Source organism: Callorhinchus milii, unplaced genomic scaffold (assembly GCF_018977255.1).
Source record: "Callorhinchus milii isolate IMCB2004 unplaced genomic scaffold, IMCB_Cmil_1.0 Scaffold1, whole genome shotgun sequence".
Lineage (NCBI taxonomy): Eukaryota > Metazoa > Chordata > Chondrichthyes > Chimaeriformes > Callorhinchidae > Callorhinchus > Callorhinchus milii.
The window spans coordinates 68,010,849-68,028,158 of NW_024704742.1; the positions used below are offsets into that span (position 1 = coordinate 68,010,849).

Below are 17,310 nucleotides of genomic sequence, written 5' to 3' on the forward strand. Positions count from 1 at the left end.
GCAAGTTGTTGTTGTTGTGTTTTGTGGTAGAGTTCTTGTAGTAGAATACAAATTCAAGACTACTCAGAATTTTGGATTATTTTGAAAATTTAGTCTGAATTTGGGAAAAAAAGTGAGAAGAAACAAATTAAGAATGAATTTAAGAAATGTCCAAAATTCTGTGTAGCCTCAAATTTTAAAATGATGGAGTGTTTAGGTTCAAACCAGAAGAGATTTCAGAGAGTCAACTGAGTGTCAACTTCTTACAAAATACAATACAAAATTCCATTTGTATAGCGCCTAGCATGGTCGGAGGACATCCCAACCCACTGGACAGTCAGGAATTTGGCCCCAAGCTGGGGGGTTGGGATCAGGAAGAGTGGGGGGCAGGGAGAGTAGGAAGGTGGCCGAAGGCTCAGTCAAAGAGGAGGTTCTTGAGACATGCCTTGGAGCAGGCAAGGGAGGGAGCATGGTAAAGGAACTGTGGGATGGAGATTCAAAGGGTGGGGGCAGATTGGTGAAGGCCCAATTGTCGATGGTGGAGCGGGCTGGGTGGGAGTTGTGGAGCAAGCCACAGCCTGCTGAGCAGGGAGAATGGACAGGTTGCCGAATGAGGGTTTTGGCAGCCTCAGAGTTGAGGTAGTGGTGGAGCCGGGCAATGTTGGGGAGGTGGGGGAAGGCAGAGCGGGTCATTGCACACATGTGGGGTAGAAAGGACAGTTGAGGGTCAAGCAAGATGCCAAGGTTCTGGACTGGCTCTGTGAGGTGGAGTGTGTATTCTTGGATGGTGATGCTGAAGGTCATGTCCCGGCTACAGACCCAATTGCAGAACCTCCTGCAACAACAGGCTGAGGGAACTGATGTCAGAAAAGAATTCCAGGAGGTGAAGGGTCAGCAAACTGTGCACTTTGCTGCCCAGGCCTCCAGGGTCATCTTCCAATCCAGGGTGCTCAGGATAGAACAGGACGAGATGGGCTCACGTTTCTTCTTTTAAAAAGTGAGCAGAGGAAGTTCTGTTATCACTGGGCTGAGGGTCAAAACAGGCTGAGTGCATGCGGAGCAGGCTGGTATGCAGAGGATCAGCAGATCCTTTTATGCTGACCTGTACTGTCAAAAACCCACAGAGACCACGGCCTCCAGGGATATCCCATCTGCCCTCACCGAGCTGCTGGATGAGGAGAGCCGGGAGCACTTAAACAGGCCTCTCTCCCTGCACGAACTAACCAGGGCCGTCAAATCCCTCCAGACTGGTAAGACACCAGAGGCGATGGCCTCCCAGTGGAGCTCTACTCAGCTCTGTGGGACCTGCTGGGCTCGGACCTGCTGGAGGCCGACAACAACCTGCTGCTATCAGGGACCATGAAACAGAAGGGTGAGAGGGAGGAGATAAAGAATCGGTGACCAATCTCGCTACTGAATGTAGACTGTACGATCCTGGCAAAGATGATCTCCAAGCGGATAAAGACTGTCCTCGGGCGGGTAGTACACCCAGACGAGACCTGCTCGGTTCCGGGCCAAAGGATCTCAGACAGTCTCACGCTGCTCAGGGATACCATCGCCTACTTGCAGGACAGGGGGGTGATCAAGAAAAAGCCGTTGTCAGGGTATATCACAGCTACGTGGATGAGCCACTCTCCAAAATGGGCTTCTGGGAGGGAATACGCAAGCGCATCCGACTGCTCTACACAGACATCTGTAGCGCAGTCACAGTTAATGGGTACGAGACTGAGCTGTTCCCCATCAGGTCTGGAGTTAGGGCTGTCCACTATCCCCCACCCTATTTGTCTGCTGCATTGAAGCCTTTGCACGGGCCATCAGGAGGGACGAGAGCATCAGAGGTGTCACCATCCCAGGCAGCCACGGCTCACAAGCCAAGGCCTCCCTGTATATGGATGATGTCACTGTCTTTTGTACAGACCAAAAATTGGTCTTGATCCTGCTAGGCATTTGCAAGCGGTTTGAGCAAGCCTGAAATGTCACAAAGAAGAATAGAAATTTCTTGGAAAATAATGCACATAAAAATTAACGCAATTAAAAAAAAAAGAAATTATCACCATTTTATTTTCATTTTATTTTGAACGTGCAATGGCGCTAATCACAGAATTTCTGCTTTTGTGAGGATTGAAGTCACAATTTACAGGGTGTCCACAAAGTTCCTATTACCCCCTCTGTTTTTTCTCACAATAAATTTTTATTTTCTGTTGCAGATGAGTCGAATGTAACAATGTTTGCTACCAGTAACTTCCTCCTCATTCACTCCATATTACATAAGAACATAAGAAATAGGAGCAGGAGTAGGCCATTCGGCCCTCAAGCCTGCACTGCCATTTAATAGGATCATGGGTGATCTACTAACCTAATTCCATTTAGCCACCCTATCCCCATATCCCTTAATCCCTTTAGTTTTGTTATGGAAGATGTTGCAATGAACATTATCTGCCATGAAAATGATTGCGCTCACTCAGACCAATCCTCTGGCCATCTAAATACAGCTAAACACTTGTACTGAATACAATCAAGTGCTTCTAAATACAATTATCACCATTCTTCCACATGTTTCAGTTGTTGGTCAGTGGACTGTAGAGAAAAATATGGGGATAACAGGACTTTGTAAACACTCTGTACACATAAACAGTATGGTGCAAGCAGCAAGTGGAATAAGCCACATCATTGTTATTGACTAAATGAAAAAGCTTTTACGGAGGACATGTGTTTTGACTGCCACCAATGGTGCATTTACCTGAAGATTATCTACAAACGCTGAAATTCCTCTCTAAGCCACGGCTCAAAATGTTCGAAGATGATCACTTGGAATTACACTGCAAGATTTTAGCATTGACAGAAATAAACTTGTAAGGGCTGATTAACAAGTTGCTGGTTTGTTCATGAAGGTGGTATAATGTTCTGATGCAACTTTGTTAAAGAATAAAAGTTTCCAAATAACATTCCTCTCTCTGTCTCTCTCTCTTTGCATTTCTTCAAAGCCCGTGGATGTGTTAAGCATACCTGCAATAGATAGAAAAAGACATGATAAACAGTACCGGACCATAATCCACCAATAACATGGGTTGGTAATGTAACAATCTATCATTTTAATGTCTCTAAAATTATCTTTGGGTTTTCTTTGGGAAACAGGATTGCTTAGTGCAGTGGTGGCCAATGTTTTTAGTCGACCAGCCAAATAAAATTTTCTTTATTGAATTTTTCTTCATATATGTCCTCTCCAGGCTGCCTTGTACCTCCTGCTCCACCTCTCTTCCTGTCACCCTCCCCGATGCCTCTCCTCTCATAATATATTTAAAAAGGTGCCATACATACATTTCAAGGCTGCTGGGTGCTACTCTGTCACTGGCTAGATCCACAAGTTAACACTTTACTTATACACTCCTTTGCCACCTAATAAACTGTGTGCGGTCAAATGCTTGTGCATTACAAACCAGAAAAGAAATCAACTCATTTTGCTCTGCTTAAGAACTATAGACATTTACAACACCGAAGAAAGCTGTTGGGCCCATTATATCTGTGCAGGCTCTTTGAACAAGGAACCCTTTCATTTACGTCTAGCTGCCTTTTACCTTGTAAGCGCTCTGGGACGCGTGAGGAGCGATATATAAATGCAAGTTGTTGTTGAGATGCTACCCTTTGGGAAAGCCACAATATAAATCTAGGTTGTTGTTGTTTCATACTTCATTGATATTTGTGGAAAATTATTGCGTTCAAAACTGGATGCCACATTTGTCTACAAAACACACAATCATTACACTTTACAGTATATTCTGTGACACACTCTGAGACATCCTCCTGACATGAAAGGCGCTGTATCAAATGTAAGGATATTATTATTATTACTTTTATTATTATTAACCTAATGAATCCCTTCCATTTTCCTGCAGGTCCCACCTTGCTCTGATGTCTAGTTCAATGGATAATCATTTGATATCTCATTCTAAGTCAAGACAGTGTAACAGCAGACTTTTTGATCACTAAGGGCATCATAACCAAGTCAGATCTTCTTGTCACCCAACAAATGCCTGCAGCACCCAATAAAGCTCAATAAATCAATGATCAGGAAGAAGGGGGGAAACACTGGTCAATTTTCCTGCTCAACCGCCCAATTGTAGCAGCTCTGCTGCCACAGTGAGTAAAGGGGAGGGGAACGGTGAGTGTGGAGGTAGGGGGGCATGTCGTCAAATGATAAGGGAAACACAGTACACAAGGAGGAATCAATGTGAGTAATTTCAAGAAACTTTTACACTCTAATGTCTCTCCCACTCAAATGGTTTCAGTGTTTGTCGGAAAATGAGCCTTGGTTTACTGGATATCCAAGTAGAGAACCAAGTCCTAAAATACAATACTTGTGAAACCGAGGCTTCCACTTTGCTCTATCAAACCTTTCCAGATAGCACTTCATTTGCTTCAAAACAAGAGGACGCATTCTGAAACATTTCTACCTAGGACAGTTAGAGGTGACATCCGAAAAACATTTCTTCACACTTAAACCCAGGTTTGATTCCCCAACTGAGAAAACCCCTAGGCAAGTTTCCTTACTCCACACGCCTCTGTTTACCCAGCAGTAAGTAGGAACCCAGCTGTTAGTTGATTGGCAGATCGCTTTTCGAGGGATAATAATCCCTCAAACAAATTTGATCACTCAATCCATGACTTTTTGTGGGACACTGCTGTATGTAATGGCTGCTGCGTTTCACCCATAAAATACACACTTTACAGTATATTCTGTGAAGCGCTTTGAGATGTCTCAACGACATGATAAGGCATTATATCAAATTCAAGGAATATTATTATTATTAGAGGGTTGTAAAAATGTGGGCTGGATTGCCTCCAGAAAACGGTAGAAGCAAAATTAATGTGGATGTTCAAAAATGAGATAGATACTTGAGAAGTATTAAGGGGTAAGGAGAAAAGGCAGAAAAATGAGATGCTGTGATCTAATAAACTAAGGGAACAGGTTGAATGAACTGCTACAATTGGGCGGTTGAGCTGGAAAATTGATCGTAGTAATAATAATCCTTGTTTTTGATATAACGTCTATCCTCCTGACGTGAAAGGCATCTATAAATGTAATTTTGTTGTTGTTGTATTATGTCAAAACATCTCAAAGATCCTCCAGTTATTCCCATCTACAATAGCAACAACAATTTACATTTGAATAGCGCCCTTGTCTATCTGTATAATGTTACATCTTACAAACACGAACAGATTGGAGCATTATACAAAATAATTCTTGCATTTAATATATATTTGACACACGACCAGCAAAACTGAACCACCTTTAAAGCAAATAATTCTCGAGAATTTATAAAGGCAGAAAACTTGACAGAGCATTATTTGCCAATCTATTTCAGATATGAACAACAACAAATTACATTTATCTTACGCCCTTCATCTGGCTCTCTTTATGATAATGATCCTCGCATTTGATATATCACCTTATCACATTGTTGAGACGTCTCAAAGTGCTTCACAGAATTTTACTGTAAAGTGTAGTGACTGTATTACTAGGTGAACCCAGCGGCCAATTTACATTGAGCAAAGTCCTACAAATGAAGCAAACTTTATAACTTTAAAATATACATTAAAATATACTTTATAATTTAGAGACAAAAATATTCAGATTAAAACTGCTATCCATGAAATGGGGCGACTGAGTGCATTTTGTGGCAAAATGCAGCAGCCAATTTGCAGAATTGTCCCACAAACAACCATAGACCAGTTTTATTTCAGGGATTGTTGGCCAGGGCACTGAGAGAGAGAAACTCTGTTATATTTTTGAATAGTGCCATGGGATCTTTAACGTCCAACTGGATGGGCAGATGGGAACTTGGTTTAACAACGCATCCAACGGACTGCACCTCTGACAATGCAGCTCACGCCTAGCACTGCATTGGAGTGTGATTTAGACTGTGCAAGTACCAAGTCCTGACATGGGGCTTGAACCCACAAACTACTGACTCAAAGACAAGCACTACCAACTGTGTCAGACTGGGGACAGCAGGATTTAGTTATTGACTTACAATGGCGATGACAGATTTGATGTGCCAGTTAACGCGTCGTACATGTCTTTTTGAAGGTAGAGCGGCCAAATCTACACATATTCCAAAATGTTGAACTATGCAAATGTAAAGTAGCTGTTTTTGACATGTTGCCAAAAACCTTTGAGAAGTATCCCATTGTGCAACAAACTTTGCTTCATATTAGCTCAATACCTTCAGTAAGTAGTGAATATTCACCTTGAAATCTTTTGCTTTACTAATTGAGTTTCTTAAATGCACTAGTTGTCTCTCTGTCATCTATCTCATTGTTGAGCCACAGCAACGTGCATTGTAGCTTCACGAAGTATAAAGCAATGCTCATTGCTATCACACAAAATGTTGGAAATTGGGGTCTAATTTGTGGAATTTCTTGATGAAATTCCTTATTCCCTCCTCATCAACATTCACCCCCAAAATACTCATTAGTTGACTGCTCATCTCATTTCTGGCTGTGTCCCACAAGCTGATGCAAATTAGTCTCCACAAAAATATTCAGATCATTTCTAACTGTTTCCATTCAGTGCTTTGAGACAAGTTCTATATGTGAAAGGCGCTTTAAATAAATGTCAGTTGTTGTTGTCTTCACTTCCCATTCTAACACTAATTTTCCTTCACAAAGGTAAGAACTATTATTTGAAGTAAACACTAACTGTATGAAGACAGTGGTTTGACTTTAAGTATAAGTATTGTCCCCACAAACACATATCACCCTCATCTCGGGTGCCCATCCAGCAATGTTAAGCACTTTTAGACATTCTCCTGATGTGAAATGCTCTTTATAAACTACATTAAATTGCATTGCTCCAGTGTATAGATGCTATATCAAATGACAAAATTCTAATTGTATTATTATTATTATTTGATGTGTTATCAAATACACATAAAGTTCATTTTTACAGTGCCTGATCCTGTCAAAATACTCCAAAGTGCTTCCTGGTAATTATTGGCAAGTGCAGTGACTGTTTTTTTGATAAAAGTGATTGCTGATTTACACACAGATACAATCCACAGGGCTTGCAAGAAAAGCAAATACTACCAATTAAGTTTGGTTGAAATCTGACATAGAGAACCATCCAATTAAAAAACAATATAAAGAAAATACACAGGGATACTATGAAAACTTCAGAAAAATACACAAAGTACTAACGAATCACAGGGAAACTGCACAGTTTATCAGGATCCCCGGATTTCAATTACTAGTCTGCTGGGAGTGGTATCACTTGGTGCCAGCATTGCTACCCATTGCAGGAATATTAAAACTAACTTTGTTTTTAAGATATCAAATGTTTATCAAATGCATACAGTAGAATTTAAAATACAATTTACATTTATGCAGCACCTTTCATGTCGGGGGGATGTTTCAAAGTGCTTAAATGTTGGGTTTTGATTGGGTCTGACTTATTGCTTCCCCCCTACCCCACTCTCTTCAATTAAACGCTACGATTTCATGAAACGTACTACAGTATATCAATGCACGTCAACATTACTGGATTGTGGAGTGACTGAAGGTGTTCAACAGCAGTGACATTGATTCTTAACCTGAAACTCTCTCCTGGAGGTGGTTTCATGACTAGTTCCAAACAGAATTATTGTCATTTTCTGTCTCTCTCACAAGCTGCTCTACACTTTTAGTGTCAATTCAACTCGGAAACTGCATCAAAGAGGCACGTACTATGTAGGACGACTGCAGTATAAATAGATAATAATAAATGAATTATCGGTGGGAGTGGGGCAGAAAGGACAAAGAGCGAGGCTGTCTGTTACATTTGTCATGGTTTTAACCTTCTTTTATAACGCGGACAATTATTGACAGTGACACAACGTGGTCATTCTTCAAACAGGTACAGCTTTAGTCTTACGAAAATTGCCTTAAAATTTAACATTGTAATAATAATAATAATACTTGCATTTGATATAGTGCCTTATCACGTTGTGAAGACGTCTCAAAGCGCTTCACAGAATATACTGTAAAGCGAATTGACTGTATACTTTGTGGGCAAAATGTGGCAGCTAATTCATGAATCAATTAATGAATGAATAATTAATTAATACAGTATTTGGGGGTGGGAGCAGAGGGGAATTCTTCAATTCAGTCTTAATTTTGGAGCCAGTTCTTATAAAAGTCTTTATAAGGAGGTTGGGTTTCCGCAGTTCTTGAAAAAAACCTTTCAAATTCAGATTAAATTCAAGAACGTGGCAAAATTCAGCAAAATCTTACATTTTAGGAGATGCATAAAGACCCTGAGGAATGAGGATCTTCTCCGCACGGACCCCGACCCCTACCTCGTCAATTCCCCCTGCTTCTAAAATGTATCTTCAATCTGGTTATATCAAAACATCAATTCAAAGCAAATGTATTCCCAAACGAATGTACAGCCGATCTCGAACAACAACAACTTGCATTTATATAGCGTCCCTCAAGTGGGATAGCATCTCGGAGCACTTACTACAATAGGTTCCAGGCTCTATTACATATAAATATTTATAGAATAATAGAATCCTACGGCACAAAAGGAGGCCATTCGGCCCATCGTGCCTGTGCCGGCTCTCCCACTCCCCCATTCTTTTCCATAGTATGACAGTAACGAGTTAGAGATTTCACATCACTGACCTCTTCCGAAAATGGTGACGGCATCGCCTTCGACGATCTAGAAAGGAAAGTCAAACATTGCTCTTGTTAGAAACATTAGCAATCTCAGCACTGCAGGGGCTACTGCCCCCACCTCAGCTATTTACTATACAATACAATTAGGAGAGGTTTTGAAAGAGAGTAACAATAGAGAAACAATTTCCACTGGTGGGTGGGTTGTTAACCAGAGGGCACAGATTTGAGATAATTGGCAAAAGAACCAGAGCGGACACAAGGAGGATCCTTTTTACGCAGCAAGTTGTTACGATCTGGAATACGCTGCTTGAAAGGGTGGTGGAAGCAAATTCAATAATAACTTTCAAAAGGCAATCCTAACTCTAAAGCTATTTAGAGTGAATGAACAGGATAAATAAATGCATTGGGTTATAAATTCACATTGCTATATCAGCAAATTAACATGAGGTGAACGGTCAAAGCAATTTATCCGATAGTACTTAATACTAAATGAGGGAGAAAGGAATAGAGGAATAAGAGAGAAAGGATTAGGAAGGGTGCAGCTTATATGGAGTATAATCACCGGCATGGACTAGTTGGGGCTGAATGACCTGTTTCTGTGCTGTCAAGTTCTAATCAATTCTATGTACTGAGCGTATTTTAACTTACTTCTATGATGGATGACAACAGTAGCGATGGAAATGAGCAACAACGCAATGACTGCGATGAATGGACTCCAGACTATCCAGCCACATTTGAGCTCTGAAATAATAATAATAATAAATAAATTATAATAATTTTTAGGAAGCTCAAATATATCAAGAAAGGTAACATCCATTCATAGGTTAAGTGGTAGTGTTATTGGTCTGGCTGACCATCACTGAAAAACATTTAAAAATGACCTCTATAGATTGATTTAAACTGTAATAACATAATAATAATAAAAATAATAATAATAATCCTTACATATAATACAGCTCCTTTCATGTCGGAAGGACAACTCAAAGTGCTTCACAAGATTTACTGTAAATTGTAGTAACTGTGTTTTTTGTGGACAAACAAGATAGCCAGTTTGTGCAGAAATGTTTGCCAAACAGCCATGAAGTGAGTGACCACTTTTATTTTGTGTACTGTTAGACAGGACACTAGGAAAGAGAAACTCTTTTCTCTTTTCGAATTGTTCAATGACATCTTTAACATCTATCTGATCGGGCAGACGGGACCTTGGTTTAATGTCTCATCCGAAAGACGGCACTTCCGATAATGCAGCACTCCCCCAGCACTGCACTAGAGTGTCGGCTTAGACTGTGTGATTCCAAGTCCTGCCATGTGGTTTGAACCCACAGCCATCTGGCTCATAGACGAGAGTGCTACCAACTGAGCCAGGCTAACATACAATAAACAAATCCTGCACATTATATCAAACCGGCTGTGGGACAGAAATGATCTCTTCAGCTTTATAGATAAGAGTCCATTTTGTAAACAGCTGCGGTATTTAGTATTATAATATAGGACTAGCACTACTATTGGGGAATACTGTAACAGTCCTGTAGCTCAGCAGTTAGAGCACTCGCTTTGCAAGTGAGAGACCTGAGTTCAATCCCAGGCAGGGCAAAACCTTGGGCAAGTTTCCTTACTCCACACAGAGCCTAATAATAATCCCTCCAAAACCAAAAACAATAATAAATTGGTCATTTTCAATCTACGACTGTTTGTGGGACATTGCTGTGTGCAATTGGCTGCCGCGTTACGTCCACAAATATACAGTCAATTCACTTTACAGTATATTCTGTGAAGCGCTTTGGAAGGTCCAGAAGATGCGAAAAGCACTATATCAAATGCAAGGATTACTATTTATTATTATTACATGATCAACCAAGACAATCTGAAACCGTTTATATCATAGCTCTCAATCATTTCTTGACTGTTTGTGGGACACTGCTGTGCGCATTTGGCTGTTGTGTTTCGCCCGCAAAATATTCTGTCAATTCACTTTGCAGTATACTCTGTGAAGCGGTTTGAGACGTTTCGAAGACGTGATAAAGCGCTATATCAAATGTAAGGATTATATTATGTATATATTATTTGCCCGTCGCTGCTAAAAATCCACACCTTGGCATTTTCCTGCAGCTGTTACTGTGCAAAATGTTATTGAGGATCTGTTACTGTGCAAAATTCTACAGCAAAAGGCTAATGTTTAGTCTTAACCCATTTAAAGCAATTCTTTTTCAATTAAAAGCGCTTAATCCCAACCCGTAGCTCGGGTGCAAACACCTCATTGTCCAGCACCTTGAGACGTCTCCTGCTGTGAAGGGCGCTATATAAATGCAATTTGTTGTTGTTAATAAAAAACAGTTTTCCTCACATTGCCTTTCCAGATAAAATCCTGCCTGTGTGATGCAATGTGGCAAATATACAGTCACTACACTTCACAGTGAAATCCTGTGGAGTACTTTGAGACGTCCTGGTGATGAGATAAGGCGCTATATGAATATCATGGATTATCATTATTACCATTATATATATAATATTCCTGGTTTAGTTTACACTATTAGTGTATGTGCATGTGCAATGCAGTACATCTTGATCTCTGTCCCCAATGGACGAGGCAAGGCTACACTGCGCTACACTACACAGATTGATCCACAAGGTATTGAAACACATTAGATGCACATGACCGACTTTCCAAACTGATCAATCATCTTTGCAAGAACGCCTGCCAGTCAGTCATTAGGAATTCAAAGAAACATAAGAACATAGGAATTGCTAGATAAAAGAAGATCAAGGTCCATCCAGTTCATCTTCCATCATCCTGGCAGTCGCATGAACATGTCATGTCCCAAACTATATCCTGTATCCCAAGATATTATTTCCTAACAGAAATCTATCTAATTTGTTTTTGAAAGAATCTACACTTTCTGCTTCCACCGTTTCCTGACAGACCCTGTTCCATACTCGCTTACTGAAATAGTGTTTGCATCAAAACAAAACAACAGAAATGCCCTTTCATTGTGCAAGGAATGAATCGGGGGGTACAATAACATTTCAATGAGTTTCACCTTTAAATAAAAGTAACTGCAGTGCATTGCTGAGCTGTGGGGAAAGGTCAGGGATTGGAACAGTTACCGTGTGTAGAACTGCATCGCTTCAGCCAAACTGTTGAAATTATTCTTCAATGGGTTTATTTGTTGAAAAGGGAAACGTGTATGTGTGTTTCCCCCTCATTATCCGTTATCCGTGGGTTGTTTTACTCAAATGGTGTCCGCAAAAATGTTGTTATATTTATTTTCAGAGAGACGCTCAGTGTGTGGGTACTGGGTACAGATCCTTGGTTAGTAAGATTAGTGGAGTTGCTGGTGCAATAGGAGCAAAGTTTTGCCTACAAAATACACAGTCAATCCACATTACAGTATATTTTGTGGAGGAAATTGCTACCAAGTGACTGTGATTTGCAGGAAAAGGCGCAGCCTGTTTGCCCCAGGAGCAATGTCTCATATCGAGCCATGGAGTGAATGATCAATTGATTTGGAAGAGTTTGGCTGGGACAATAAGATGTAGATACAATAACAATAATCCTTGCATTTGATATAGCGCCTTATCATGTCATTAAGACGTCTCAAAGTTGGTCACAGAATATACTGTAAAGTGGATTGACTATGGGCGAAAAAATCATAAAATGGGGCATTTAAAACCAGTGACCGCAAATTGCAACTTCCTTCTCTTAAAAAGAGAACAACATTATCCAACTTCAGTGTTGTCTCTCCGAATGCCGATTATTATTTGGACAAAACAAATGCGCAGTTTTTTTAATAAAGAGCAAAAGTTGGAGAAACATTAAAGTTATTAAAAATATCTTCTCCCTGATGCCTTACTCACTCTGAACCCGATTTAAGAGATGATACAAACTTATTCAAAATATTCCCACTCCTATCCTTGGCATGTAAATTTAACTCCAAAGAGGAGGCAGTACATTTTACGCAGCCATTAATATAATACTAATTATTATTATTATTATAATAACAACAATAATAATAGTCACCAGAAGAATAGCAAAATCTTGACTTCCTGCAAAAAGTAGCTATTTTAAGAAGCTCAAATCAGAAGTCCTTACTCATAGAGTTTTTAATTATTAATTATGTTATTTTTTTAATTTCTTAGAGTGAGCAGCTATTACAGGAAATGTCTTTCATTGCGTTCGTGAAAGTTTTTGTCATCGAGTTGATATGTGTAAACTCGTACATGGCATGTAATTTGAATATCTCTGAGTAAGGACTTCTGATTCACCTGTATATTAAGAAAAGTAACATGGGAACAGCTAGACAGAAAATATCCATCTAATCCACCTTCTACCATCCTGGTAGTCGCATGCTACAATAATGGAGATGCTGATAGCAATTATTCTATATGGATTAATCTACAACACAATCTTAGATCCAAAGTTCCCTGTTTCTTCCAAGCCATACCACCATACTTAGTATATGTTGTGTCTCAAATTACTCATATACTGTACACCTCTTTGTATATAAAGTGTCAGTGTTATTGGTCTGGTTGACCCATCACTGAAAAGCATTTAGAAATTACCTCTATGGAGTGATTTAAACTGTAATAACATAATAATAGTAACAATAATATTAATAATAAGTATCCAGGTCAGGATTGTTCAATACTGGTGAGCCAGCCAAGCCTCTCTTATTATTATTATCATCATTATTATTATTATCATCATCATCATCATCATCATTATCATTATTATTATTATTATATCAATGGTTGGGTAAAATGTACTGCCTCCGCCTTGGAGTTAAAGGTACATGTGAAGGAGAGGAATAGATTGGTTGGCTCACCAGCACTGAACAATCCTGCTTTGCTGGGGAATGAGGCACAGTAAGGTGATGGCATTTACAAAACTCAGCTTCCGAGCCAATCTTACCATTGTTTTCCTTGCGAGTCTTGGGTTTACGAGGTATCGATTTACGCCGAGTAGTTGTAGAAGGCGGTGAAGTCACTTTCTGTTTCTCTGTAACTGAGATGAAATGGGACATTGTTTTCTTTGAGGTCTGTTGCTTGCTTTTACTTAAATATTTTCTTCCTCTCGCATCCCCCTCCCCACCTTCAAAAATAAACTACCCACCCAACAACAAGAAAGAAAATTAACAGTAAACCCATCAATATGAAGGGCCCCTGAGATATCAACACTCTCCCGCCACCAGTAACGATTCACACTGATACACACCTGGCAAAGGAGAGTAAATTATTGTAAGAATTCAATCGAACCTTGAAGAAAATAGGGGGTGATTGAACTGATAGAAATTAGTTGTAATAATCCCTTAAAAAAAATTGATAAAATAATAATAATTTGGTCACTCAATCCACGGCTGTTTGTGGTGCACTGTAGTACGCAAATGGCTGCTGTGTTTTGTCCATAAAATATATACAGTTGATTCACTTTACAGTATATTCTATGAAGTGCTTTGACACTTCTCAACAATGTGATAAGGCGCTATATCAAATGCAAGGATTATTATTATTATTTTATTGTTATGTAAGACAAAGTGCACTGATTATCTGCATTGGGAAGGCCATATGTACACATGGTACAAAACGTTATTGAACCCACAGACACTGCTGAATTTCACACCATTTTTCTAAGCCGATGTTTCTAAAAGGGCAAAGTTAGGTGCACCAGCATAAAAATAATAATAATAATAATAATCCTTGTGTTTGATATCGCGCCTTCTCATGTTGTTGAGATGTCTCAAAGCACTTCACAGGATACACTGCAAAGTGGTTTGACTGTTTTTTTGTGAATTTAATGCGTGTTCCTTGAATCTGAATCTAACCGCCCACCTCCCCACCCAAAACAAACACACACACACCCGCCCTGGAATGGAGCTTAGTGCCTGGTCTTAACCTATGCAAGGATTTTCACTTTTTGCTCTGCTAACTTTGAAAGCTTTGCAATGTGACAAGAGAGGCCACTAACCCACTTTGAGCTGGATTGCACTTCCCCAGAGGTATTTCTTAGGCAGTAGGCAGTGATAGGTGCCGCTGTCATTGAGGTGCAAGTTGTTTATGGTCAAACTGAAGGAGCTTTGAAAGTTGCTTCTGCTGATGGTGAAGCGTTCATCTATGAACTCCGCTCGGGTGAGCTTATCCAGGACAGTGCCGGAGATCACAAACTGCGGGTTGCCGTCTTCACGCATTCTCAACCAAAACACCTCCAGTTGTTGTAAATCTTCTCCCTTTAGTTTACAGGAGAGTTCAGCACGCTCGCCTTTAACCATGATTTTAAATTTGTCAGTCGGTTCTAAGGTCGATGACATTGTCCTGGAAAGACCTGTTGAGAGAAAGAGAGAAAATATTTTTGTTTGTTAAAAAAATCTCCTCATAAAATTTCCCTAAAGTATTCCTACACACTAACACACTCACTATATACTCTACACGCAAACCCGTCCTTTTCTCTTCCAGAAAAAGTTAATATCTCATCGCTTGGAAGTCCTAAATAATAATGATAAAATAAAGTTTTATTGCATTTGATATAGCGCCTTTCCCGTCTAAGAAAAGTATAATGCCTGCAGTTCATTTTAATACTAAGTAAACATTAATGAATGCAAATACAAAATGTGTAAAATAATAATATAACATAATAATCGTTGCATTTGATATAGCTCCTTATCTCATCGTTAAGATGCCTCAAAGAGCTTTACAGAATATACTGTAAAGTGAATTGACTGTATATTTTGTGGGCAAAATGTGTAAATATATGTACGTGTACAAATATTAATTACCCCCAATTATATGTAACATTTTCTATAACCAATTTCCCTGATGCTATAGGATTTACACACTCATATATATTGTAAGTTATACTAAGTAACTACTAAGTAAATATTAATGGATGTAAATACAAAATATGTAATAATAATAATAATAATCCTTGCATTTGATATAGCGCTTTTCACATCGGGAGGACATCCCAAAGCGCTTCACAGAACACACTGTAAAGTGAATTGACTGTATATTTGTGGATGAACGCGGCAGCCAATTGCGCACAGCAATGTCCCACAAACAGTCGTAGATTGAAAATGACCAAAAAGCACAAATATTAATTTCTATACCAATTTCCCTGGTGCTACAGGTTGGAGCGAAATCCACTAACTTTGCATTTTACTCCTGTAAAAAATATCCCCATATCTGACTGGATTTCAGCAGCAATTCTCCTACAGCCAATGCCTGTACTGGCACATAGAATCCTACAGCACAGAAGGAGGTCATTCAGCCCATTGTGCCTGTGCCGGTTCTTTGAAAGTGCTTTCCAATTAATCCCACTCCCCCACTCTTAACCCATAGCAAATTTTTCCTTTTCAAGTATTTTCAACATTGCGATTTATTTGTGAGCCTACTTACTTAAACAGCATCTCAACATGAAGAGATATTTCAGCAGCTTCATGTTGTCCTGGTGAGGCTGACAGTCAGACGGGGCTGTGACAGGCTCTGGCTGCTGCTAACTAACTCAGCCAACTAACAGGAGGAGCTTCTAACGCTCAGCTCCACACACTGAGCATCCAGCCCTGGGGGTAGGTTCACCCACGTACCCCACTCCACCATCTGCCAACAGCTTCTCCAGGCTTTACCAACTCTGAGAGTGGAATCATAGAATTGTACAGGGTGTTCACAAAGTCCTGTTACCCTCCTGTTTTTTTTACAATGAATTTTTATTTTCTGTTGTAGATGAGTCAAGTTCAACAATGTCTGACACCAGTAATTTCCTCCTCCCTCCATCCATGTTACGGAAGATGTCACAACAAACATGGTGTTGGATCATTATCTGCCATGAAAATGATGGAGCTCACACACACCAAATCTCTGGACATCTAAATACAGTTAAACACTTGTACTGAATACAATTAAGTACTTTTAAATACAATTATCACCATTCTTCCAGTTGTTGGTCTGGTCACTGTGTAAAAAAAAGTGGGGGTAACAGGACTTTATGAATAGCCTGTACAACAACATTTGGCCCATTTAAATCTGGCTGGTGATTTTCCTCCACATGCCCTCCACTGCCCCATAGATCTGCAAAATATACAATCACTACACTTTACAATAACATTCTGTGAAGCGCTTTGATAGGCAGAAGGAGCTGTGCCAAATGCAAGGATTATTATTATTTTATCTAATCCTCTCTCCTATTGCCCTCCTGTTTAATGTTATTTTAAACTACCAAATATCTATCTAAATTTGTTGGGCTCTGATGGGCTCTGAGGTATGAGCTGGGAAGTGTGACTAGTTGGTAGCTCTTTCAAAGAACCGGCACAGACACAATGGTAATAATAATAATAATCCTTGCATTTGATATAGCGCTTTTCACGTCTTTTAGACGTCTCAAAGCGCTTCACAGAAGATACTGTAAAGTGAATATTTGTGGCCGAAATGTGGCAGCCAATTGCACACAGCAGTGTCCCACAAACAGTCGTGGATTGAAATGACCAATTTATTATTGTTTTTTTCCTTGAGGGATTTTTATCAGGCGTGTAGAGTAAGGAAACTTGCCCAAGGTTTCACCCTGCCAGGAATCAAACCCAGGTCTCTCGCTTGAGAGGCGAGTGCTCTAACCACTGAGCTACAGGACTCCTGTAGAATCATGATTCTATGACTCTTGATGTCCTTTTCTAAAAATAATCTATGGTCTTTGCC

General features: G+C 39.8%; 1 gene segment (V, D, J or C); it reads right to left on the bottom strand.

Annotated features, from left to right (window-relative positions):
* Window positions 1-2,239: 2,239 nt before the first annotated feature.
* LOC103181488 lies at window positions 2,240-16,093 on the bottom strand. The segment is given in 6 exon segments: window positions 2,240-2,985; window positions 8,641-8,677; window positions 9,283-9,375; window positions 13,544-13,636; window positions 14,597-14,950; window positions 16,021-16,093. Coding segments are annotated over 6 exon segments (630 nt in total).
* Between the last annotated feature and the right edge of the window lie 1,217 nt (window positions 16,094-17,310).